Raw genomic sequence first — 25,653 nt, 5'->3', positions numbered from 1 at the left:
CAGAATTGCACAGAGCAGCTGAGCAAGTAGCACTGGAGAAAGAGGACAGAAGCATTAGGAACAAGGAGGCTTTTAGGGTATAAGGAACTTATTTCACAGAGATAGGTTTTATCAACAGTGACAGTATAATTGCACTGCAGGAACTTAAGAGACAGAAATAGAAGACTGAAGGGCAGTCTGCTTTCAACATCACAACTGTCTACATCAAAGAAAATCTTAGGAGTTTAGGTGATCTCCAGAATCTGAATCCACAGAGATTCTGTAGTACATTTTGATGCAGCTAGCACAGAAAGAGAAGAACATTAGACCTATTAGAGGTGGTGAAGAGACTGAAATACTAATGGAGATTACAGACTGTGATTGTGGGAAACAGAGATTTTAAATCCTTCTCTGTCCCTGAGTAGGCTGGTAAGTGCTACATCAGAGTGGATATAAACTATGCTTTTATACACTGTAATGACAGCTTCTTGCAGAAAGTCAGGGTGTACAAGGCAAAAAGTAGCTCTTGACTTGGTTTGACATATTGCCATCTAACAAGGGCCACATACACCAACATGCTGTTCTAAAGAATAAAAAAAAAAACAACCAAAGGAAAAAAAAAAAAAACACAAGAAAAAGAGTTTGCTTTGGTAATGTTTAAGTTTGGAAAGAGAATCAAGATGACCAGCTGAAATGAACTTAAGAACAGCCAAATGGGTAAAAGGCTAGGAGATTCCTTGGAGGATAAAAGATAAGGTGCAGAGCCACAGGATTCTCAAATCAAAAGGTTCAGATGATTTCTATCTTCCTTTGGTGTGACTGTAAAGAAGGTAATTAAAAGCAAAAGTATAAGAAGTCCAATTAAGAAATACAGGAACTGAAAATGCCCGACAAGTTAAACAAAAAACTATTAAGTGAGGGTAAAAGTAAACTTTGAAAAACAAGTTTCTAAACTGAAAAAAAGAGAAACATGGTATCTGTTAGAGCCAGGAGGAACAATTAAGAGACTTCTTTGTAAAACAGTGCAATGCTTGAAATAAGCCATTGCAGAAAAGCTAAACTTGCCCTAATGTTCAGTCTTGAAGAGCCCAGGCAAGTCCTCATACAAGGAAATTATTAAAAGGAGAAGCCTAATGCTCTGTCCCAGTACTGAGGCTGGACTAGCTGACCTCTTGAGGTCCATTCCAAACTGAATGACTCGAGAACTGTATAAAATACAGAAGTTAAAAGAAATCATAAAACAATAAAAAATAAACAAATCATCAAGATAATTTCAGAGCTCTAAAAGAACTAACACATGACACCAGTGAAGTACTGATGTATCACTTAAAGTGGCAGCAGATGGATGGTAGGTGGCAAAGAGTACCCAAATCTGAAAACAGGGCTGCAGAAAACTACAGGCAATTGCAGTCTTTTAATTTCTAATAAACAGTAAACACTACTGCCAGTCTGTGGAGATGCTTAAGGAGGAGCTAAGCAGCATACAGACAGAAGTGATCAAGCTGATACAGTATGCCTGGAGTTTCAAACAGCATTAGAAATCAAGCTAAGACATAAAAGGAAAAGTCCTCTTGTTCATTACTGTCAAGTTAAGTGAAAGGAAGTGGGAGATAAAACATGTGGTCAATTCTCACACTAGTGAGATAAGATCCCCAAGGCACCTATACTAGAACTTATATTCCTGATTTGCAGAAATAGGTCAATACCTTTGTAAAACTGAAAAACTCCTATTATTCCATATTGCTAAACATTCTTTTTTCTTTGTATTTATGGTACATAAATATTCTCTATGAAGGAAGAACTCTATAAGAGATGGAAAGCCAGATAAAAGTAGCTACAGCTAAATTCTGGAGAATGTCCTAGCACTACATGAAGTCAGTGATATTCTGTGGTCAGCATGGCAAAGGCAGCTCTACATCAATAGCATCTGCATCATTATTTCACATATGCTCCTCATTAATAAGACAGCACTACCATCACTGATAGATGGTTGTTTTAAGTGGGCAATGATTAGCTCTGAAGTCAGACAAGAGGCCAAGTTCACCATATGACTTTGAACAGTGGTACTGTAACTCCTACTCTAAATGCAGATATAAACTAATTAGGTTATATGTCATCACTTCCAACCCCCCCTCTTTTTTCCTTTGTACTTCTAATTAACAGTTGGTAGAAAGTAATAAAACAGATGAAAATCAGAAAGTCCAACATTTATCACCATGAAGAACAGTTTGTCGTGCCTTTTTTATTCCTTCATCCCGATCACAATAAATTTGTGTTCCTTCAAACAAGATATCCTGCCCGAGTGAAAAAATAAAAACCTGTCTCATTTCTGCTTCATGCCATGGAGAGAAATGGCAACATGAACATCATTATCAAATTTATTTTGTCTTCCTCCAGTGAAGGTAACTATCTTGAGTCCTAGAAAAGAGAAGGTCGTATTATGCAGGAAGAACAGCTGCTAAATCCAAAATATTTAAATTCTGGCGGAAAAAAAAAAAAAATAAATTACTCATCTCATTCAAAAAATGGAAATGCTTCAAAGGAATTGGGGAACTTACCAGCTGGATCTGAAACTCACATGCTCCTTATTTGCTTCAGGGCATTTTGGATTTACTTTTTTTGCTACTCATCCAAACAACAATTATTAAAAGCTCCCTCTCTTTCTGCCTAGGCAACGTATTCCCTGACTGCAGAACCAACCTTCAAGTAAAACAGTCCCCTAATTACACAGCTTTAGCAGTATCCATGAGAAGCAACTATCAGTAAATCTGAAGAGGTAGTCACATCAGTAGTTTGGCTTTTATATTCCCTATAAGCAATGTCATACAACTATCATGACTTTCAGCATCAGTATCTCCCAACAGTGAACATTACAGTGTTCACAAATGTTTGTCATATCCATAAAGAAAGGTCTTAGCTGCTGTTAGAGGATACACTCTTGTCCTCCTCCAACAGTTAACAAATTATCTCCTTATATGACTACATTTGGGTGTGCTTTAAGCAATTATCTGCATATGCAGAATCCTGTTTCATGCAGTACTCCAGACCCTCATTGTACCAGAATTTTATGTTAGACTAGTAACTACAGCAAAGCAGTTGTAAAACAATTCTCTCCCTTACTAAACATCTTATTTCCAGTACAAAACTAAAAAAGGTTGCATACCAAGTTCCTTAGAAATCATATATCTACTAATGAATTAAAGTTTAAACAAAATTATCAAGAAAGTTTGCTGAACAATCTAGCCCTGTTCCTATGGGTTAAACATACCATATTACAGGCTCCCCTAGATGCTTTTATACAAACAAACAAAATCAATACTAGCAGTGCTTTAACAGAGCCAGGTTTATTTTTAACAACTCCTTACAACCGCTGACTCATGGAAGAATACCAGGGAAGCATTCACATGCAATATTATTATGAGTGACTTAGGAAAAAAAAAAACAAACAAAAACAAGAGAAGTCCTTAAGCAGTTACTCATTTTGAAGTCAAGTTTTCTGGTATTTGCAGCTGTTTTATAAACAAAGTTTGACATTTGACTATAATTCTTTCTAGCTTATGTTAGCAATCATAAAACAGTAAAAAAGAGGTGACAGTATATGACACTTCTAGCACTTATTCATTCTAGTAAGGCAGTAATTGTAAGAAGTTTAACAGAATGCATCTCATAGCTCTATTTGCAAGTGAGCACCACACACGGGTATCGAGAGGCAAAGTATTAAATTTGTTCATTTTTAGAATTATTCACATTGGTGCCTTTATCTAAATGAATTATTATGTGAGCAGAATGTCTTAGGAACTACTCTATGACAGAATATTCTTTAATCATGATTAGTTAGACTTACAAACGATTATGGAACATACAATGTGTTGCAGCTTTGGATCATTACCCATGGAAATGTAATTCAGAAGTACAAACAATAACTATTTCCGTCACTCCTTTTACTGAAACATAGCTCTTTTAAATTAGGATATTGATAAGTTAGCACAGCAAATATAAGATTTTTAAATAGTTAATTTGATAGAGAATTAAATGAGCTTTTAACTGAGAAAGCTTAATCTTCCTAACAGCCTGCATAAAAGTTGTTCCACCTCTTTAGAATGCCTACTAATATAATGGACTAATGGATGATTAAAGATATATTTTCTATGGTGGCAGCCAGCCTCTGGGGCTCTGAGTGTTTTCTACACTTGTCAGCAGAAGCAACACTGAAGGACAGACACAGCATGGGAAAACTCACACAGCTGCACAGCTGTTCTGTCCTCAGAATGGCTGCACCCCTCTCTTCCCATAGGCAGCAGTGGCTGTTGCTTCAGTATCTTGGATTTAGGAGACAAATGGGGAAGTTTCCCCAAATCTGATAAAGGCAGAGCATGCTGAGTTGCACTCATCAAGCCACTAGGACAACTGCTAGTTTAGGAACATCACTCTGCCTTGGACAGCAGCTGTCCATCCAAGAGTATGAAAACCAAGCATGGAGGGTGTCTTTCCCAGCCTACAAGAGCTCAGGACCCTCCTTAATCATATATGCCATCTTTGTGTTTAGGAACCCATTTTACTTTCATTAATGAGTCTGTCCATTTTTAGAATGGACAACAGGATCCAGTATCACCAATATTCCACTGCAAAGAGTTCCACTTAATTAACCATTGTGTGAAACACTCTTCAGTTTTAAATGTTTCCTCATTTAATTTGTACAAGAGTTTTATTTGAATGCTGATGTTGATATCAGTCTAGTGCAAGAGGTGGTGGTAAAACTGCCACTCATCACAAAATGAGGGAATGGGTGAGAAGCAATGACTAGGTGTTATTTAGGAGAAAATATATGCACTGATTAAAAGTGAAACTGCTTATTAACAGACACAAGATATAAATTCTCAACATATATATGAAGCACAGATGACAAATGCTTCAGGCATTTCTTGTCAGACAACTGCTGCTTGATGTAAAGGCTCACGTGCAGTCCTCTACCAGCTTGTCTGTCAAACATCCTCTGCTTCTGTCAAAATCAGTTAATTAAAATGTAGCAATAGGTTAAACTGGAAAAATTCACTCCTGTTTGCAAGAAGTAAATCAGCAGTGAAAGGTATAACTATTTCATTGCAGAAGGAACAGCTTTCAAATCTAGACACCTTTAGATACTCATACTTCTGGGTGCTGAGTTACTGTAGAGGGACAAACTGTTTCCTTCAAGACTTGGTGATGGCACACTAAATAAAACAACAGTTAGTAAAGATCAAGAAGTCAGCTACCAACCACTTCTCAAATTCTGTCATTACTGTTAAGCATGAAGTTTAAATGTGTCTATGTGCAAATTTTTTCCTGAGAAAATTATAACATAGATACAATAAGAAAGCCTGTCTATTTCAAAACATTAAAGTCTTATCAACATCACCTACCCTCAGCACCATGGGAAATAAAAAGGTAAGTCTACTTAAGTAAAAATGTCAAAGCAACACTGTCTCCTCATAACTGCTTTGTCAGGTACATGACCCAATAGTGCCTTCTAGGACAGCTTTAACATAATGATAAACTAACAAAAAACAACATGGACACCATAGAATTCAAGTTAGACAGGTTCAAAACAGAGCTTTACCCAGTATTGGGGAAATTTACATATGAAAGAAAATGATACGTCTTTAGAGTCTCGTGGAGTTTCCACCAGTAATTGCCTTGGATTTAAAGAAATCCGATGATAAATTCAACTTGAGGTTAAAGAGTATTAACTTGTGTTAATCCTATAATAAAACACTACTATAATCCACAAACAGGAACAAGAACTTAAATTAGCAAGATTAAAGACTTTTCAATAGCAAGCTAAAAATTTAAAATATCGCAATACTTGTGACTTAGCATAACCTTCTCCAAATACATCACAGAAATAGTCGCATTAGTCAAAGCGCTTAGATGAAGTTACTTCTTCATCCTCTCCAGAAAACATGACAGACATTAGAGATTAATGGGATATTGATTCTTTAAAGACATTAACATGTATAGGTTTACCAGTTATGTTTTCATTCTTAACATGCGTTTTCCATGTCTGTTGAAGCTTCAGCTTCAGGATGGCCAACAGAAGTACAGTTCATAGGAGTTAAAGGATATGGTCAAAACCAATTTGTGAAGCAAGAACCTGATGAAAAAAAAATCTACCACTACTGCGGCATAGGAGCTCCATAATTACACAGTCCAGCACAAAGTCCAGTAAGAATGTACTGGGTATGGTTTCAACTCGGGAACAAAAAATAAAACCTTTTAACACTTACATGAAGTAATAGCTTTAATACTTACATAAAACAATAGTAATAGAAGCAAGAAAACCCCTGGACAGAATTCTGCTGTACAAGTCATTTTCAAAGTTCAAAACAAGTTTAATTAAGATAAACCATGTGGAAATCTCTTACCTCTTCTCCTGAAAGATAGTAAGCTGAAAGTAGTCCACCAACAAAACGAATGTTCACTTCAAATACTGAAATTTCAGCATTCTGTTGAAATAAACAGACACAGTTTTATTCTGTGATATTTTTCTGTATGGTCTGTAACATTTTGTTTGCCTCTTTTGCCTTATTTATATAGATGTAGGCATTAAGCTACAACACCTGTAAACAGCAGAACATAAGATATAGGGAAAGACAACATAAGTTAATTTAAGGGCATTTTAAAGTATTTTATTTTCTTCCTCATGTTAACAAAATAACCTCTCCATTATATTCATCCTGTTTAACTTTTAATCTCTTCCACTTGGGCTTTCTCTAAATCCACACATCCACAGCACTTTCCTGTAGATGGCTCAGCACTCATAAACACGAAGTGGTCTAAGGTCATATGTCCCCCACTACCTCACACCACATGCCATCTCTTCTCAGACACTGTAGGAGTTCTTGATCAGAATGTTGTATCAAGAGCTTTCCTACTTCAGTGTAAATACAAGTTATTGTAAAATGGGAGGTAATGCTAGAATGAGTTAGTTACATGCTCATGACAAAAATGTAATCATGATATGTATTCACTAGGGAGCAGATGGTCTTTCAGCACTGCAGTGACATCCTTTCCCATACTGGCCTAGTCTTTACTGATGACAGACATTAAGTTTGTTGTACTGAGCAGTGCAGATCCAGGCACTATCTATCTCAAAACACAGACACTTGTGTTTCCTGTGAGGATTGAATTAAATTGCTTTTTTGATTTTCAATTGCTCAAAGTAAATTGAGTGATATATGAGCTGAATATTTTGTCTCCAAACCTTATATTTTGCCTTTCTGGATTAATATGACTATTTAACTCACAAACCAGTCCTATCTGTCAAGGAATATGAAGGCCTTTTAAGAAAAGCTCAGTATGTATGCACTGTCATCTGCTTCTGGAAATCAAATATAGACAAAAAGAAGACTTTGAGGTAATGTGAATAAAGATTTTACTGTTGAATGACAAAGATTAATGGCACTGTAATCCTGAACGTTTGCTGAAGGGGTGGTCTTTTGGGACATTTCTTGAAGATACTCATTGTTTTAACGTTATCAGATTTCCAATACTTCACTTGCACACGTCTCTAAACCTTTGATCAAAATCCTAAGCTCATTCTGAACTCCTCATACAAGCTGCTGAAGCAGATGCTATTAATGAAATAGACATTTCATTAACGGTACATTTGAAAGCTGTATGCTACATAGTTATACTTAAGCTCATTATTCTAGGCTAGTAGTATTCTCAGAAAGCACAGGAATTACAGCCATTTGCAAAACAGTTAAAGAAGTTTTATAATTTCATGTCAAAGAGACATTCATCTCTACATGGAAGTCTTACGTGAAGAAGTGGTATGGTAGGAAAAGTGAACTGTTCCTAGAAGTAGTTGATTTCTGTTACACCAACTTTACCCTTCTTTCTGGCTTGATTTTTAATAATTTTTTGTATTATGCATTTAAGACACCACGCCTTGATCATTACCCTCTTTTCATATTTTTAATCAGCATCCACATACAGTTTGCACAAAGAAGTCTGTATATTTCTACTCAGCAGTCAAATCCTAAGTAAGCAATGTTATTTTTTATTTTGCCCTCAGATCCAGCTGCACACAAGCAAGTCTCTACAATATGACAAAACAGTTGAGTGTTACCCCATTTTGACTTGACAAGGAGAAATGTTAAAATGAGGGGCTTTTAACCAAGAGAAGAACCATAGCTTAGAAACACTCAAGAAGTTGCAGTTTAACTAGTAAAGCTATCAAACTAACTTCTTTTTAAAAAAGGGAAGTTGTCTGTACCTTAGGAAGACCCATCTTCAAAAAGCAACAGATATTACCAAACGCAGCATAGGAGGATATGTTCCAAGAGTTATATTAGATAGTTCATGTTACTCTGCTTCTGTATTTCATTTGCAAACCTATGACAGGTCAATCTAATATCAGCTGCATCTCACCCTTCAGTAAGCCATAAGATTAAGTCTATAACTGGTAAGCTACTGAAGCTTCAAACAGCTGTGGTTGAACTTAATGTTGAAAGCATTGTTTAGACAACAAAACTACTGTCAGCTGGGCTCTCCTGAAGCCCTTCTCCTTATGGACACCTTTAGCTTTCAAAAGTATTCACATCCTTCTGGACAATTTCCTTAACACATCTCTTTCCTGAAAGTCTTCCTCTCCACAAACTTGTAGATCAAGGCCAAAATAATTTGTCTATGTTTTCTCATGGAAAGTCACCCTCATTTACAAGCCCAGCATTTGAAATACAACTCAGTTGTATTTATCTAATATCAGCTTCCACCTGGCACTCATCAAGCACTGGTACCTGCTCTGCTATTTGTAATTCAATTGGAGAAAATACAGTGTGTTTTTTATGTGGATGAATATGTTCACAGCAATCAACTCACCTTAATTTATATCTGATAAAGAGCTTACTCTGTTAGTTTTTATAAAGACCCAAATAAGGCCACAAATCCCACCAAATTCTGTTTCAGTCTTCTTTATTACAGATTCTTTATAATTTTTTTTTCCCCTCAAAACAGTAACAAAAAGTACTGTGCCACTACAAACAGCCCATATCCTGCAGGTTAATAAACTGTGCAAGAAAACACCAGGGACCCTACATTGAACAATGTTGAATAATGTATATAATTTTAGAGTAAAAGAATGGACACAAAGGGCCTGCATTTCAAGTGAGAGAGATTAATTACTAGTAGATAATAACATTAATAATGTTAAACATAGTATTGAACATAATAATGATTAATCTAAATATATATAATAGCATAATATAGATAAATTAACATAATTAAACATAATACAACATAATTAATATTAAATAATATTTCCCGGTTGAAGCAAAAAGCCTGGAAACAACAACAAATCTTAGCATTTTCAAGCAGTCTAGGAAATATGACACAGACATGAAGATCACTATGATATGATCACTTAAAGCTACTACATTTTAATTACTTGCAATTGTGGGGAAACAAAGTTTCATTCATATTCCACAAATTAAGTGTAATTTAGTGGCAGCTTGCTAAAATACTCAGTTCCTCTAGCCAAGGGGAGAAATTTTAGCCACCATTTTATTGCAAGTGTCAATGTGTGGTTACTTCATAACATGCTATTTAACCTTGCTGAAGTGCCCACATAGCAAACTGTAAGATCCTAAGCAGGCACAAAAAGGAAGTGTTACTGAAGGCATTAACAATCTCTAGCAGCAAAATATCTGCATTTAATAATAAATTTGCAGGATCTCCTTTTAGACCATCAAAATAATTTCTTATTCATAATCAAAACAAAATCAAATCACTTTGAAGTCTGACATTTTGAGTGTACTAAAACAAGTTATGTGGCAAACTAGTAAATAAGTATTCCCACAAACTAAAGAACCATTTTCAAGTTCTGGCTTCCTTAATCTTCCTCACAGACCCATTAAACATTTATTTGAAGTCCATTTACTCATACATCCCACACTTTTTTTGTTGTTTTAGGTTTGTTTGTTGGTTTTTTTTTTTAAACAGGAAAGCTATTCTGTTGCAAATTGTTGTATAAGGAAATTTTCTGATTTTCTCACAAAGAGAAAAAAGCACCAAAAATAAAGCATGAGAAAAACATCTGCCTCCAAGCCAGAACATCAGGTTATAGACTGTTAAATATAATTACAAGTCAATCATAACACCTATAGTTTGAGAGGAGTAGGATTTAAATCGGCAAATGCTGAAGTTTGAAATAATCTGAATTCTTAAAGTCTATCTTGTTACTGACTATCTAAGCACAGATAGACTTGAAGACATATGCCAGAAGCATTAATTGTTAGATTCAAATACTATTTGCTATTCTGGGATCTTGGAAAAAGTATATGTTAATCTATACATTGCAGCAGAAATAAACATAATTCCAAGTTTCTATGCTTTTCCCACTCTTTTTTCATTCCCAAAATAGAAGACATACTACACATTAAACTACATTGCATGAAGCTGCACACAAAGCTTCTTTAAAAGGCACTCAAATTTGCAAAGCTAAGAACAAAGATGAAAATCAGAACTGATAAGTAAGCCTTCAAGCTTCAGGGTTGGTTATAAAATCAGACACAGTGACTGACTGACCTCTGAAAATAGATTTGCTTAAGAGTGCTGGCAGGACACAAGAATGAAAGTATCCTTACTGTCTTATTCATTCCCTTCTCTTTATGCAGTTCCTCAATTCATTTACTACCTGTCTTTGAGAGCAAATAATGAGCTGCTCTTTATACTCTTCCCACAGCACAACAGCAGCTCTTTCCTAGACTCATCCACCCTGTGCAGTTAACTAGGGAAGTTATCTGTGATGAGACAGATAACACACAATGAGTCAATGCTCACACAAAATGTCAACTGAAGTCAACTAAATTATATCCACATAGGTAGAGATACTGAACAAACATTCTGCCACTTGTGTCTGACTGAGCTATCATAATTTCCTGCCATCCTTCATTTTGATAAAAAATAGAGGAATGAGGCAAACGAACCCACTAGTAACCAACAGGAAGATTATTTTTGTCTGAATACAGATTCACCTTTGAGGTATCTTAAAAGAAACAGTTTTCCTCTTCTCCCAGTAAATGCATGGCTTCCTGCTCCATACCTGGCTCCCATTCTGGTTCTACCTGACTACACCCACATCAGACAGCTTATCAGTGGGTCAGAGAATGAATTCAAGCACCATGTCACATATCATTAAATTGTTTGCACCCTCTGGTCTGGTTTGGGCCCTTCTTGTTCCAGCCAACTTTCAGGCATGCTTTAGGACACCACGTAGGCCAAGGACTGTTCACAGTATGCTGTATGGGCAAGACTCTCCTTTTGAGGGGAAGGAGCTTGGCAGGGCTGAGTAAGATGGGGACAGATCCATCAGTGTTATCCTAAAGATGTCGGGGTCTGTCTGGGTGTAGATGTGAAGAACCATCAATTCCAGCACTTAATAAATGCCAACCCTACCGCTTGGCCACAGGGCTCAGCTCCTGCACCACTGCTCCTCAACTCCTGACCCCTTCATCCACCTCATTAAAATCCCTCTTCCAGTTTCTCTTACCGAGTATGAATTCAGTGCGGTTCATCCCTTGCATTGCAGGGCCCAATACCTTTTTCCTGCCCAGTGTGATGCTAAAGTTGGGTGTTGGTACAGAAGCCCTTTCAGAAAGCTATGAATGCTCTGTGTGTGTGCAGGTTCTAAAGCAAATAATGAAAAAATAAAACCAGAGCAACACTCAGATGTGCGTAGTTGTAGCTAGGAAACAGCCAAGCTCCCTAGTGATCCCATGAAAGACTAGCTCCTTTTTCCTCTCTTGCAACGTACTGATATACAACCTGGCCCAGTGCAGCTTTGCGCAGGGCCCTGCAAGAGCACTGTGCAAAGGTTGTGTGGGCAGCAGCATGCATGGGGAGGTCAGACGAAATTGTCAGCTATATTAACTGAAGAGCAAAGACACACAACCCCCCCCAGGGATGAACTGATTTCATTGGAAACAGGTCACATCCATGATGCAAAGACCATGGATTTAGCCAATGCAAATGTCAACTCTTTCAAAAGGTATGAGTATTTCCAAATCTCTTACAATATTGACAGAATCAGAAAATGGAACTTAATTCCTGAAAGACTACTCAGTTTGGCTGAAACTACAGCAACGTATCAAATACAAGGAATTTCAGCAGTTATGTTTTAGTTTGGAAAAAATAGTTAGTTTAGTTTGGAAAAAATTAGTTTTAGCCGTTTTAGTTGGAAAAAATTCCAAGCATTCCAATGTGGATATCCCAGTTATAAAACCACAGGGCTACCAGCTCCAGCTATAATAAAAATAGCTTCAGTGTTATATACTCCAAAAGGCAAAACTTCCAAACAAGTCCACTCACAAGATTAGAAAGATTCACAAATTTGCCAAGAAAGGTAGTGTTTACTTACTTTTCTAGAATTTTCCTTCAAAATCAGAACAGTCTGCTTGCTTTAGAAAGGTAAAAAAGAGTAGCCCTGACAACTAATTCACTGAATTGGGGGATTAAAATCTTAACATGTGAAGAGATTATGGAATTTCCCATTAAGGCACCTTTATTCCATAAATCCTTTTATGCGGCTAAACTAGTGCTTACTTTACAAAGTGACATTTGGAAACTTTCATGATTGGGTGACGAGAATGATCAAGGGCTGGCCAAATAGTTCGACATGTACAATGAGTATCTGACCTATTACAAACTTCTAGAGGGCAACTTGCTTTATCCAGCTACACTGATGTAGAATATAAAAAGAAAAGATTCTGATACATAATACAGTCACAGCTATTTTTGTAAAGAACATCTTCAAGAAAATTTATTATTTAAAAAGCATAGTTTTAAGATAAAATGGAAAAAAATAATCCTATGTATAAAAATAAAGGGCAAACAGGCGTGCTCAGAAGCTGATTAAGCAGTCACTCCTGAGGAAATGACCAAAAACGTCAAAGAGAAGCATGTTTTATACTGCTCACAAGAAATAACACTTAAGGCTATGTCAGTCTGTCAGCTTTTAAAACCTAATTCACTTTCATGGAGGAAAGACTTCTAAAATAGGAACAAGTAAGACTGTATGAAACATTAATACATAAAATGTCAAGTAATGCATGATCAATGCTTAAACACAAACAAGTGGACCCTGTTGTTCTTTGTGTTAAGTAATTTCAAACTTAAAGCTATAAAATACAAATAAAAAGCAGCATTTGAAACTGGAACTCATATTTTAAGGGGGAAAACCAAAAAAGAGTTTAGTTGAGTAGCTTCAAACAATTCAGCCACTAAACAAACTGACATCAATTATTAAAGTTGGTGTTACGGTTATTTATTTTCATTTCCTCACTTTGCTTTAGGAAAATTTGTCTACTCATTAGTGATAACAATGTAATATTCTATATGATTATGAAGTATTATGAAAATAATTTTGTGAAGCGTTGAACTCATGGCAGCTATTTACAGGAATATGAGGAGGAAGGTATTGTTCCTTAAGCACATCTGTATCATCTGTAAAGTAGTTTTAGTAGATCTGCTGGATTGCTACACTGACCGACTAACAACACAAATTTTCAGACACTTTGAAAGACTTCATGGCTTTTAAGCATTACTGAGAAAAAATAAGTGCTATATAATTTTTAAAGTACATAAATTAATAAGAGGAGCTAACATTGTAGGCAATACCTAGAAGTTACCAGTGCAAAGCACAGCAAGATTTATGTAAGCCCAAAGATTTTAGTGTTATTCATGTAAATCACTCTGCTGCACTTTATAATGTTCCTCCAAGTGGAGCTCAGCTCTTCCGTTAAAGTGGAGTTTGCTGTTTTCTATTGTGTTTTGTTCTTACATTTTTAAACACATTAATAATGCTAAGATGATAAGACAGGAATTTAATATTAAAAAATTCCTTTAAAAAAGAATCCACCTTATGCACAAGATAAAGTTAGCATGTATATCTGACACTACTTGGAAGCACAGTTTAACATCCTGTATTTACATTATTAATGTAAACATAAATGCACACTAAATTGCTGCTTATATAAACTATAATACCCACTCTTATTAACTCCTCCTTCTTAAAATGGTAATTAATTCTCAAGCATGTAAAAGAACCTAATTAATCCTGACTTTTTTGCATAACATATTAGAAGGAGTACTTTGTTTTCAGAAGGTTTTTCTGCCATTATGCATGTCAACTACAAGAGCTTTTAAGTGCTCGGTATACTGTGCCTACAACCCTTTCCTACTCCAACTACACTTATCAGTAAAAGTACTCCACTAGCTCTCTGTATTGAGGAATTCCAATAAATACTCTGGCCTACAAATTAAAAACAATTAACCAATTTAATCAAAGTTTTACAGAGGTTCTTGCTTGTTCAGAGCCTTTCTAGGACAAAAACTTTAATAATGAACTTTGCTCTCAGATGCATACTTACCACTTAAGAGGATGATTTGTAGATGACAGTTGTGATGACTCGGTGCCCCATAAGACTAACGCAGCTCAGTTTGTGCCAACAGTTCAGCCTAACTCTTGGGTTTCAACTTTATTAGAATACACAACTTAAATGGTATGTATGGTGTGTAGCTTTCTCTAAATGCAAGTCTAATTTGCAGAAGGTTTCACAAAGCGAAAACGTAAAGTGTTTACATAACTAAAAAATTAATGCTTGAAGTGTCCTGATTCTTCTATCCAAAAGAACTGAAAAGTTTCTTTACAATGGTAAAGATTTCTTTTTCTTTCTTTTAGTTCAGGTCATTGCCTCCTATCTATCTAAATTTCTCACACTGAAAAATTGCATGTAGAAGCAGAGTAGTAACTTTATTGTATTTCTGCTTCCTGCCTTGTTTTATCTATCAGTGATCTCAATTCTGTAGCCTAGTATCATGCTTGCAATATTAGAACACAGTCCTCAACTGACCCATGGAGATTAAACAGAGCATTAAATGTTAATCAGCAACACTACTTACCACATTGAAATCTAAGTTTTTTTCAACCCATTCCTTGGCTTCCTTGAATTCCTCTTTCATTTCCATGATGTATAGTGTATCAAGGGCATCCACTATTGTTGCTCCTTGAATGTTACCTGAAATACATGAAAAATCGGTGATTTACTTTCCAACAGAAGGCTTTTCAGTTAGAACTAATTAATTTAATTAATTCTAATTTCAAAATCTAATTTCATTTAAACCAATTAAAAATTGGGCATATAAACATTCAAGTGGGCGAATAGTCATTCACAGCCTTAACTTTGATTACCATGCCACAACACAACATTGTAATACACTCTTTTTTAGCAGCTGCTAACTGCATATAAAATCCTCCTTGGAATGCCATTTTCTTTCTCTGAATGAAGTAATCTATATGTTTTTCTCCAGATATTCCACTAATAAAACTTCAGCATACTTTGGTAAGAAGGATATCATATGTTTCCAGAGCCAAGCCCTTCTCTCATGTTAAAGGAAGAACTTTCCTTTAAGCCTGGCAAAGTAACTTGTATTTTTCCTGAGCTCGTAAGAAAGTGAGAGCAATTGTGGAAAACTGCTGAAGGATACGTGTTCGAGAGCAGTACTACAAAGACTCTGGAGATGTTAGTAACTCCATGCAACAAAAGCTTGTACCTGAAATTCTTAAAACATAAGCCTGAAGTGAGTAATTTTGGTAAGAGAGAGAGATAAATGTACAAGCCCACCAAAGTGAAACATTATTAGTCTGTACCAAAACCTTCAGACCAAGAACTTAGATATGTTCAATTTTACTTCCTTTGTTAAACCTGCTTCTGTGTCTCTCTTTCTCCTTTACTAACAGCACCATTTATTCCATGTGAGTGGTTCATATAGAATATGTAAAATTGCCCACAAGCTGGTTAACTGAAGAGAAAGCAAAAGAAATCAGTCAGCATAAAACTTCAAGTGGACTATCAAGCAGCATCTACAGAGCATCCTTTCCCATTTAACACTTGAAATCTTTAGCAGTGATCTGGAGGAAAAGAAAATAAATAAAAAAAATAAATTTAAAAAAAAAAGAACCTACTGCTAAAAAGATTTGGGGATGATTAACTAAGATGACTGACATTTCAGAATAGCATGAAACAAAGCACAGAGCATTCTAGATCACTTCTGGGTAATGCAGAATGGGACCATTTAAACAGCATGCTTTTTAATATCTAAAAATACAAAGGTATATGTACAGAAATAAGAGAAGATTACATTACAGAATGGAGTAGTGCTTCAGGGCAGGTGGGAAGAGCAGAATAAAAACCAAAAGTGATCAGAGGATGGGTAACTTTGTATGAGCTTCCACAGTGTCACTGCAGGGAGAACTGCTGTGGATGACAAGCTTATTAGCACAGCTCTGTGACTGAGCGTATGTGGCCATATGGTTTAAGAACCACAACTGGCTTATGGCCAAACTATTTGGAAGATGGGCCAAAAGAAGCTTTTGTCTAGCCCAGGTTTTTAGACATAGCTTATTGGTTGATGAGAAGTTCAACATGAGACAGCAGTGTGTGCTTGTGGCTTAGAAAGCCAACTATGCGAGGCTGCAGCAAAACTAGTGTGACCAGCAGGTAGAGGCTGGTGATCCTGCTCCTCTACTCTGCTCTAGTGAGAGCTCACTTGGAGTATTGTGCTCAGCTCGGGGAATCCCAACACAAGAGAGACATGCACCTGCTAGAGTGAGTCCAGAGGAAGGCACAGAGACGATCAAAGGGCTGGAACATCTCTCCTGTGGAGACAAGCTGAGAGAGTTGGGCTTGTTCGGCATGGAGAAGAGAAAGCTTGTGGGAGACCTTAAAGCAGCTTCCAGTGCCTAAAGGGGGCCTCCCAGAAATCTGGAGAGGGACTTTTTATAAGAGCATGGAGGAATAGGACAAGGGAGAATGGCTTTAAGCTGACAGAGGGTAGGTTTACATTAAATATTAGGAAGGTATTAGGATATCAGATGTTAGGATATTCTTTACTGTGAGGGTGGTGAGACACTGGAAAAGGTTGCCCAGAGAAGCTGTGGCTGCCCCATCCCTGGCAGTGTTCAAGGCCAGGTTGGATGGGGCTTTGAGGAACCTTGTCTAGTGGGAGGTGTCCTTGCCTGTGGCAGACGGTTTGGAACAAGATGATCTTCGAGGTCCCTTCCAACTGAAACCATTCCATGATTCCATGATATTTTGGCCAAAAGATTCTGTAATAGAATACTGCCAGGATGCCAAAGTCAATGCATGTTGGTACAGTTTATAGTTTGTTTACTATTTTGTTCCCATCCCTTGTTTACCAAGTGTGGGGCTTGGTTCTCCAGAATATCCATATTCCTCGCCATCAAATAGAATTCATATACACACAGACATAATAGGGATGCATGTATGTGAAAGATGAAGATTTGTGGTCTACAAGCATTTCATACAGAACAGTACATGCAGGAAAGTTTCAGATGTGTCCCAGTGCACTGTCTATAACTGAATGGAAGCCAGGCCCCTTACTCGAATTAAACTGCTTTTCTTTTTCTGACTCTGTGTCATATTCAGATGGAAAGAAACTGTGGCAACACGTACAGCAAAAATGGAAGATAAGGAAAGATGAACTGTGAAGTGGCCTCAGGTCATACAATACATTAGCTCCCTCACCTATGATAACTCACCATCCAACAAGTGTAATAAACTAGGATTTCTTGTTCTTGCATGACTGTACAAGTTGAATAGAATACTGGGTTTTCTTCCAGAAAATGTTACATTTCTGTGTTTCTGATACGTTAGTTAATGAGAGTTAATGAAGGACATCTATATTTGTAATTTCTTCAATGTGATCAAAATTCAGCACATACAAATAATAATAGATATACCTTAAATTAAAGTGAAAATGTTAAAAAAAACATTCCTCTATTATTGTCAGAAGAACTGCTCTTTAGGCTTACTTTGTACTACTGTAGAAAACAAAGAAAATTTTATACATAACTGTATTTCTATTGGACTCAGTATCACCCTGATGATCTTAGACTCATTATTTTCAGCCAGTGAGGCAAACCTATTTTGTCATCTTCCAGTTATTGTAAGTTGAGGAAGCTCAGTCAAGGCACATGCATTCTATGGAATCTTCCTCCAGTTTGTAGTTCCAGACTCAACATTCCAGCCAAAAATACAGAAACATAAACTGTCACAATGTTTTCTTAATCTGTCCATTGAAACAAGTCGGATTTTCTTAACATGGGGAGTATGAACAAACACTTTGTAACATTAAATATGCAACTATAAGAAACTATAAATATGCAACTATAAGAAATCAGTTTTTCTCAGCTGTATATACATTGGACGTGAACAACTGAACTATGTTATTCTCAATATATTCAAGGGACACATATAGGTTTGACAAAGGTAACACATTCATTTGAGCTGTAGGTTTCTTACAGCACTGTTTCAAAAGCTGACTAAGACTGCAAAACAATGTTTTCCTTTATCTGAAGTTCACTGAAAAGTCTCTTATCCAATATCATTGGCAATTTAAAGTGTCAGGAGTGATTAATTATTAAAGTATGCTATGCCAAAACATGGAAATCTTACTTAAGTACTAGCAAACCCTCAGAAACCCTAACATATTTAATTTCAGTCACTGTTACCAGCTGGTAAGAGTGGGAAAAGACAATTTCAATGTTTTTAAAGATCTAGCTTTTCATATGTGTAATATGAAACGATGTTGTGGTATTTCTAGAATCCTTCTCTAATCTGTATTTTTAGTTTAGTATATTGTTTATATTATATATGTTTTAGTGTATTTTATATATTATTGTTATTTACATATTTAATATATTACAGATAGCTATGCTCCTGCGAGGAGCAGGGAGTTGGACTTGATGATCCTTAAGGCTCCCTTCCAACTCAAGATATTTTCTGATTCTATGATCGTGTACATCTGTGCATTTTAGAGCCAGCTCTGGTGTCTGCATTTAATGGAGCTCGATGAAATTTTCCTCCATTGCTTCTGGCACCCACACAGTTTAGCTACATGTTTCATTACAAGCTACCTTATTTTGTTTTTTTTTGAACATGCTGCCTACTGATTTGGTATTTCCACCCCTTACAAAGGGTATAGTTCCTGACAAGGAACAATAAATCCTTGTTCATTCCACTTATGCCGCTTTTTATGTGTTTTCAACCTTTTCTACTTTTTTTTGAGTTCAAGCCTGCCCAGTTCTATGCTTTAACTTAGAATTGTATCTCCTGTGCCGCTATGTGCCAGTTTAAATTTAGGTATTTTAGACCTCATTTGCTATTTCAAAGTGCAGTTATTATCTGTTGGGGAATCCTTCTGGGTTCATGAAACTGCTTGCAGTTTGACATTGTCATAGCTACCACAAGTAACTTGTTAGTGCTGCCAAACTGTCAGTCACTCTGGTTACTTGATTTTCCAGAACTGTGATAAGCAATTTGAGAGCATGGCCTCAGCAGCAAAGAATAGCTCCAAAAGACGAGTAATAACCCTGGAAAATGCTTTTTGGAAGTCTAAAAAGGCAATCAACTCATCTTCATATTGAATAGTTTCTTTGAAAAAAAAAAAAGTAGTTGTGCAGCTTGACCTTGTCTCACAAACGTTATGTTGAATCATTCATCCACATATCTGCTAATGTTTTTCTTTAGAAAAGTTGCCATTTAGTTCGGAAGGATGTCGGGCTTACTTCCAAAATTAAGACCACATACCAAAATCTAAATTTCAAAGGAATGCAGCAGCAACAGTGAAGAAAAACAAGATAGTGGGGGGTGGGGAGACATGTCGAAGCTTTTCAATTTAAAGCAACATATCGTTTAAATACACACACAAGTAATTTTCTAGAACTATATTAATAATCTTACAGTTTAAAAATATTTTTGTACATTGCAAGACAGTCTTGAACATGAATTTTGGCATGCTTTAAAAATCTTCATACACCTCAATTCTCCATACAAGAAAGTTTGAAAATCCGTTCGAAGTGGGAGGAATAGGATCTTTCTAAATTATAGTGCTTTTCCTTTGCAGATTTGACTATTTATTAAATGCCTCCCTTTTCCCCTCCAGAAAAGCTCCTTTTTTTCCACTTGCAGAGACTAATTATACTATGCCCACGAGTTACAATATTATTAAACTGGCAACACTGCGCATGAAAGACAGTTACAGGTAATTAAAAAAGCCCTTTAGTAACACTCACTGAAGTGCAGAAAACACTTCTAGAAAGAGCTCTCAGCTAGTATGGCAATGCTCATTAGTTTTAAAATAAGTACAGAAGGCTTGAAGAGGAATAGCTCCTGGGTTGGGGGGCTGGTAGTAGGGTGCTGTAAAAAAAAAGGCAAAACTGGGGTTTTGCCACTTCCACACTACTAGGGTAGGTGGATAAAGCTCTATTTTAGCTTTATCATTAACAGTAATCTGAAACTTTAAGGGTTGAAGTATTAAAACTTAACAGCACTTACTTGGGGCCTACTTTTACCAGGTATGAGAAGGTTTAGTACTCAGAGCAGAAGTCACACCAGCATAGGAGGTATGCCTTGTTTTGCTGATGCACAGATATGATGCAAACAGATGTTTAGCTATTAGAATTTACTTGATTAGTCTAGAAATAACTGTACACTTAATGAAATTAAGCTATTAAGAATACTATGCAGACAACAACTGATGACTTTTCACTTTGCCTTTTCAAATAGTTGTTACTAAATTCTTTGTAGTTGGAGTAAACTATAAAAAATCCACAATAATGTTTGTTACTTGCCAAGACAACATGGTAAAAGCTAGAGTGGCAAATAGAAAGGAAATCAAAACATTATATGGCTGTGTTGAAAAGACTTTGCAATGGTCAGAGGCAAGTATGTAGCTTTGGCTTGAAACGAAAGTATTTCAGTTTACATACGTTTAACCTTTCTCTATAATTATTTTTAGTGTGCACTTGTGAGACGAAGCAACTTCTGCTCATAACATGAATATGATTACAGCCTACCAGCCTAAAGAATCCCTCAGTTTATCAAACACACTCTTCACACACATATTGCTCACAGAATGCCAGCAAGATCAAGGCAATCCTTGTCTTCAAAAGCTGTTTTCAGGGCCTGGGTCTAGGACAAATAATATGATATTTCAAAATTTGGCAGGAAATCCTCAGCTATAGAAAAGCTCTACTATTTTTAATTTGTATGAGGTGATAAGGATGCTTTTCCTTCCCCCAAGGTCAGAACCACCAGTTGTCATTATCCTTTCTTCCATCATCATCCCACTGACTGAATTCCTCTTCCCTTAGCTTAACAATAGTGTCACTGTAATTGCCAAATTCATGATGGTATTAGCTAAGTCACACCTATGTGTAATTACACGTCTTAAAAGCCCATTATATTTTTGTGTTTCCGAGAAACACATCATGCCTGCAAGATACCATCATAATGTATCTACATTACAGCAAGAACTATAATAGCAAGGACTAAAGAATTTGTACTTTCAAAATTAAGCTTAGAAACAGTATCATTTGAAAACAACTCTCCCCTCCTGTGTCAGGAGAGCTATACTGTCTGTAACCTACACAACATCAAGCATCAGTGAGCTACGTCAGAACCTGCAGTTCCCCACAGTGAGGTACTTAAAGTCTTTATCCCATAACAGACTTTACCAGTATATGCGAAGCACTATAACTGCAGCAATTAATTCATAGGAGGGGAAGTGTTCACAGTTAAACAGCTGGTTAATGAAATATGCTATATATTACTTCTATTAAGACAATTAGAAACCTGTACTTCAGAAAATTGAGACCTGAAATCAAGAAGAAAGATGATCATGAAAAAATTTGAGATGGTTATGATGGGTAACAGTAAGTTGAAGGGTCTGACTTAATTTCTGAAGGTTGTAAATTGATTCATGGGACACAGAGCTGGAGGTGACCTATTCTCAGCTAATTCAATTCAGAACTACCTTAGAAGTAAGTCAACAGTTTGCAATCTGTTAAAAAAAAACAAACAAATCCAACCAAAAAAAACCCAAACCACTGTCCTTTCAGAGAAAAAGACATTCAACTATTTGACAAAACCAAAAAAAAAAAAAAACAAAAAAACACAAAAACAAAAGGCAAAGGGGAAAAAAAAAAAAAAAGGCAAGCAAGCAAAACCAGAACATTGTTTTATTGCTTTATGAAAAAGAAGGCATTTGTTGAATTCAAACATGAACGTACAGATCAGATCTAATGATCTGAGGACACTATTACAGAAACAAGGTTTTGTTTCTAAAAAACAAAAGGAGATTATGGATTCAGGAAGCAGTAGCTTATGAGACAGAACTGCTTGCAGATATGTTGTTCTTTAGTATTCTGTAAAGAGATTCAGCAGAAAGAGACCTAATGCTTATTTTGATTTGCCACCAAGATCAATAAGAGTGAAGATGTTTCTAAGGGAATCTCAGCAGTGAGATCTTATACTAGATAACCATGATAAGAAAGTGATCTGCATTTAGACTGACTCTGGCTCTTACTCCTTTAAATGTAGTTTTATTTTCAAATTCAACACTTGTCCTGTTTCACACTGAAGAGTGCCTGCAGTGACTTATTCTTATGCAACATCCACAGAACTACATAAGAATTTCAGAAATCAATACATTAGCTTTTTCTGCTAATTCATATAATATCATTAAGAACTCAAACCTTTAAATTTTTATACCACTTCCCACTCAAAAGAAACTCCATTAAGGATTTGAGACATTTTGTTGTCCTCCAAGAAAATGAAGAAAACAGGGTTGCATTAAATAGTTCTTCAGATATTACACTGATTTGCGCAATTACAGCCATCTGAATGCAGATAATAAAAAACTTCAGTTTTCAAGAAAACAGAAGAAAACAGGGATTGGACTTAACCCTGAAATTCCCCCAAACTATTTTGTTTTCAAGCACCTGATTCAAGTTTAAACTCCAGTAACTAACTACATAATAATTACCTAGTAACACTCTTGATGTTACCTTGGGTAGATAACCAGGGCAGTAAGACCAATGTAGAAGTATTTTCAAAATTATTTTTGTAATCGCAACTGCTGTCTCTTAGCAACTTCCAAATATAGTTGAGGATTTGATAAGTGCTCTATTTAGGGTGTTTTAAGAAATGCTTCCACTTCAAACTATCTTTTCCAAACATTCAACAAAATAAGTTCCTGCTAAAATCAAAATAATGTATTGATTTCGTCTCAGCTATAGAAATTAGTTCATTTTTCAGTTTTCTGTTTGGAAAACGAGCTATTTGAATACAAAAATTGCTGTCAAACAGTTTAATTCATAATTTTTTCTGCAAAGTTTAAGATGATGACAGTTCATATAACTGCTTCCTCATGCTTCCTCAGAATGCTGCTGCTCTACAGCTGCTATTTATGTCCCACTTGGGACACTGAAAAAGTCTTGCCTCATTACACTGGATTTCTGCAGTGTGCCTCTCCTCCTAGAACTTTTCAGCCCCATATTTGTTCTACATCAGTAACGACTTGGTCATTATTTAAGCATCTCCTGTGCAACATTTAGAGGTGCAAATAATGGTTATATTCATGAAAGAGAAAGCCTGATAAGGGAGCCTGACTGGTATAGATTAACAAGTTTTTTTTAAGGAAAGGAAATAGATTACTGAGAATTGTAGACAGCTTCAGCTACCTTTATGACTGCAGAAAGTCTCTTTTGTTCCTTGTACCAGATTTATTTCCCCTGCCCCCATACATCCACCTACCCCCATACACCCACCTACCTCACTCCCCCACCCCAGTTTTTGTTTCCTGCTTATTAAATGTGGTGTCAATGAGTTTCATTTCATAGGAAAAGTTTGAGGTAGGGCAGTATTTAATGCAATAAAACTACTTCTTTATCATGCAGCAAGGACATGCTTCATTTATTCTCATTCAGAAGGGAATCTATAAAAGTCATAGAAAGCATCACCTTCATTTACTGGTACTTTTTATACCTAACAGAAGCAAGAAACACCACATGGCATGACAGAGGGTAGAAAGAACACATTCATTACCTGTAAGCTTTTCAGCTGATTTACTGTTTTATGCTAACGTCACTAAGCACAAAAATACACTCTACTCACCAAATAAATTGCTTGAATGTCCTTGCTTAGATATGGGTTTCAATTCATTTAATCCCCATGCATAACGCTTATAATTATCCCAGGCATGCTTCATCATCTGTAGGGAAACGAAAGCAGGATTATAATGTTGATTTAGCAAGAAGCCACAGCAAATACTGACTTGAGAATATCCTTAGTATTAAACACATTTAATTCAATGCTTAATTAAATTCATGACGTATGCATTGGAACTATGAAATAGTGAAATAGAAACACAGAACAACAGTAGTACTTCTTCCAGGTGGCAGTGGTTACAGTAAGAACTCCATGTCTGTCCCATACACCTGTACCTTTACCTGCATGCTTATGGTCAATTTGTGCTCAAATAATTAATTTTAGGACTTATTGTTCTATGTATAAATTCAAATAAGGTTTTATTTCTTTTAAGCATACACCTCTTAAACTGAGGGAAGTAACTTTTTTAAAGAGTATTTTTTTCCCCTAGAGCTGGAATTCTTTGAGGTCAAAATTAAGCTCACAGTAGTTTTCAGATTCTGGCAGACACTTTCCTGCATAAATCTAGGTGCTTCAAACTCAGGTTAATAACAGAAGGAGGAAGCTGGAGTGAGCAGGCAGAACACATAGGAAAGTTTTTGAGGTTATTATGACTTGATCTTCTATGACTATAAATTCTACTGTATGTATCTGTAGCTCCTTTCACATGTAATTTTGCACAAATAGCCACAAACTTTTACAACTAAAACTACTATTACAAAACCATGTTTTGCATAAAGAGGGGCACCACAAGTAAATACTGCTTTGGGAAACTGCCTCAGGGAACCCAGCACAGCAGCTCTGTGGTACGTGCAGAGGACATCCATGGCAGAAGACAAGGCAGCAGGCTTACTCAAGGAAACCTCACCTTCTCTACCACCACGACCAGCCAGACCTAGTCCAAGCTGTTCTTTCTGGGGGTGGTCCAGGTGCATGGCCAGGAGCTAAGCTGTCCCTCCTCAAACATGCAACAAGGACAGTGCACACAGCTCTGCAAGCCCGATGAAGAACCACTGCCACTCCAGCAGGTCCAACACCTGCCTTTACCGACCACCACCTTTAACGCCTGCTCAGGAAGAATCTTCCTTAAGGGCCCTCACAGGCAGCCTGACTTTATATAACAGAAGGAGATTTTTGCCTCAGTGTTGTCCCTCCTTCCCCTCTTCCACAAAGCAGAGCACCCCCAGGAATGCCAAAGGTCATCTTCTAGAGGAAAAGTGACAATTTCAGACCTTCTCAAAAGATACTGCTTCAGGCTGTCACCTGACAACACTGCTCCTCCCCTCTTGCTTTCAGACCTCTTCTTGAGGCCATGTGTGTCAAGGATAATTCTGTTAAATAACAGTTATAATCCTAAATTGAAAGCAACAGCCTTGGGACACACTGATAGTAGCAATCCTGCACTTTCTTCCTTCCCCTTTCCTTTTCTCAAATCACACAGAGAAACTGTCAATTTAAAATCTGTATTAAGCCAGACTATGATAAATAACATATTTTTCTAGAGTACTGCTACATTGGTGAGAATAAACATTTCTTTGTTATTTATGGAAGTAAAGATGTGCACCTATCATGCAGGAAAATTCTGGGATGTTAACTTACTCTTGGCCTTACAGGCCCAGCTTTA

At 36.5% G+C, this 25,653-nt stretch overlaps 1 protein-coding gene across 1 annotated transcript in view; it reads right to left on the bottom strand.

Moving 5' to 3' along the window:
• The window catches only part of MAN1A1 (mannosidase alpha class 1A member 1), an 85,428-nt gene that overhangs the window by 19,341 nt on the left and 40,434 nt on the right, over window positions 1-25,653 (bottom strand). Inside the window, exons 2-4 of the mRNA XM_057409673.1 lie at window positions 23,997-24,093; window positions 14,920-15,035; window positions 6,381-6,461 (exon numbers count right to left, since the gene is read on the bottom strand). Of these exons, the coding sequence (XP_057265656.1) occupies window positions 6,381-6,461; window positions 14,920-15,035; window positions 23,997-24,093 (294 nt within the window). The remainder of the gene's footprint in view (window positions 1-6,380; window positions 6,462-14,919; window positions 15,036-23,996; window positions 24,094-25,653) is intronic.

Source organism: Pezoporus wallicus, unplaced genomic scaffold (assembly GCF_028554395.1).
Source record: "Pezoporus wallicus isolate ANWC-B61680 ecotype Strahan unplaced genomic scaffold, APGP_CSIRO_Pwel_v1 contig_3817, whole genome shotgun sequence".
Classification (NCBI taxonomy): Eukaryota; Metazoa; Chordata; class Aves; order Psittaciformes; family Psittacidae; genus Pezoporus; species Pezoporus wallicus.
This window is presented reverse-complemented; position numbering and strand designations above follow the sequence as displayed.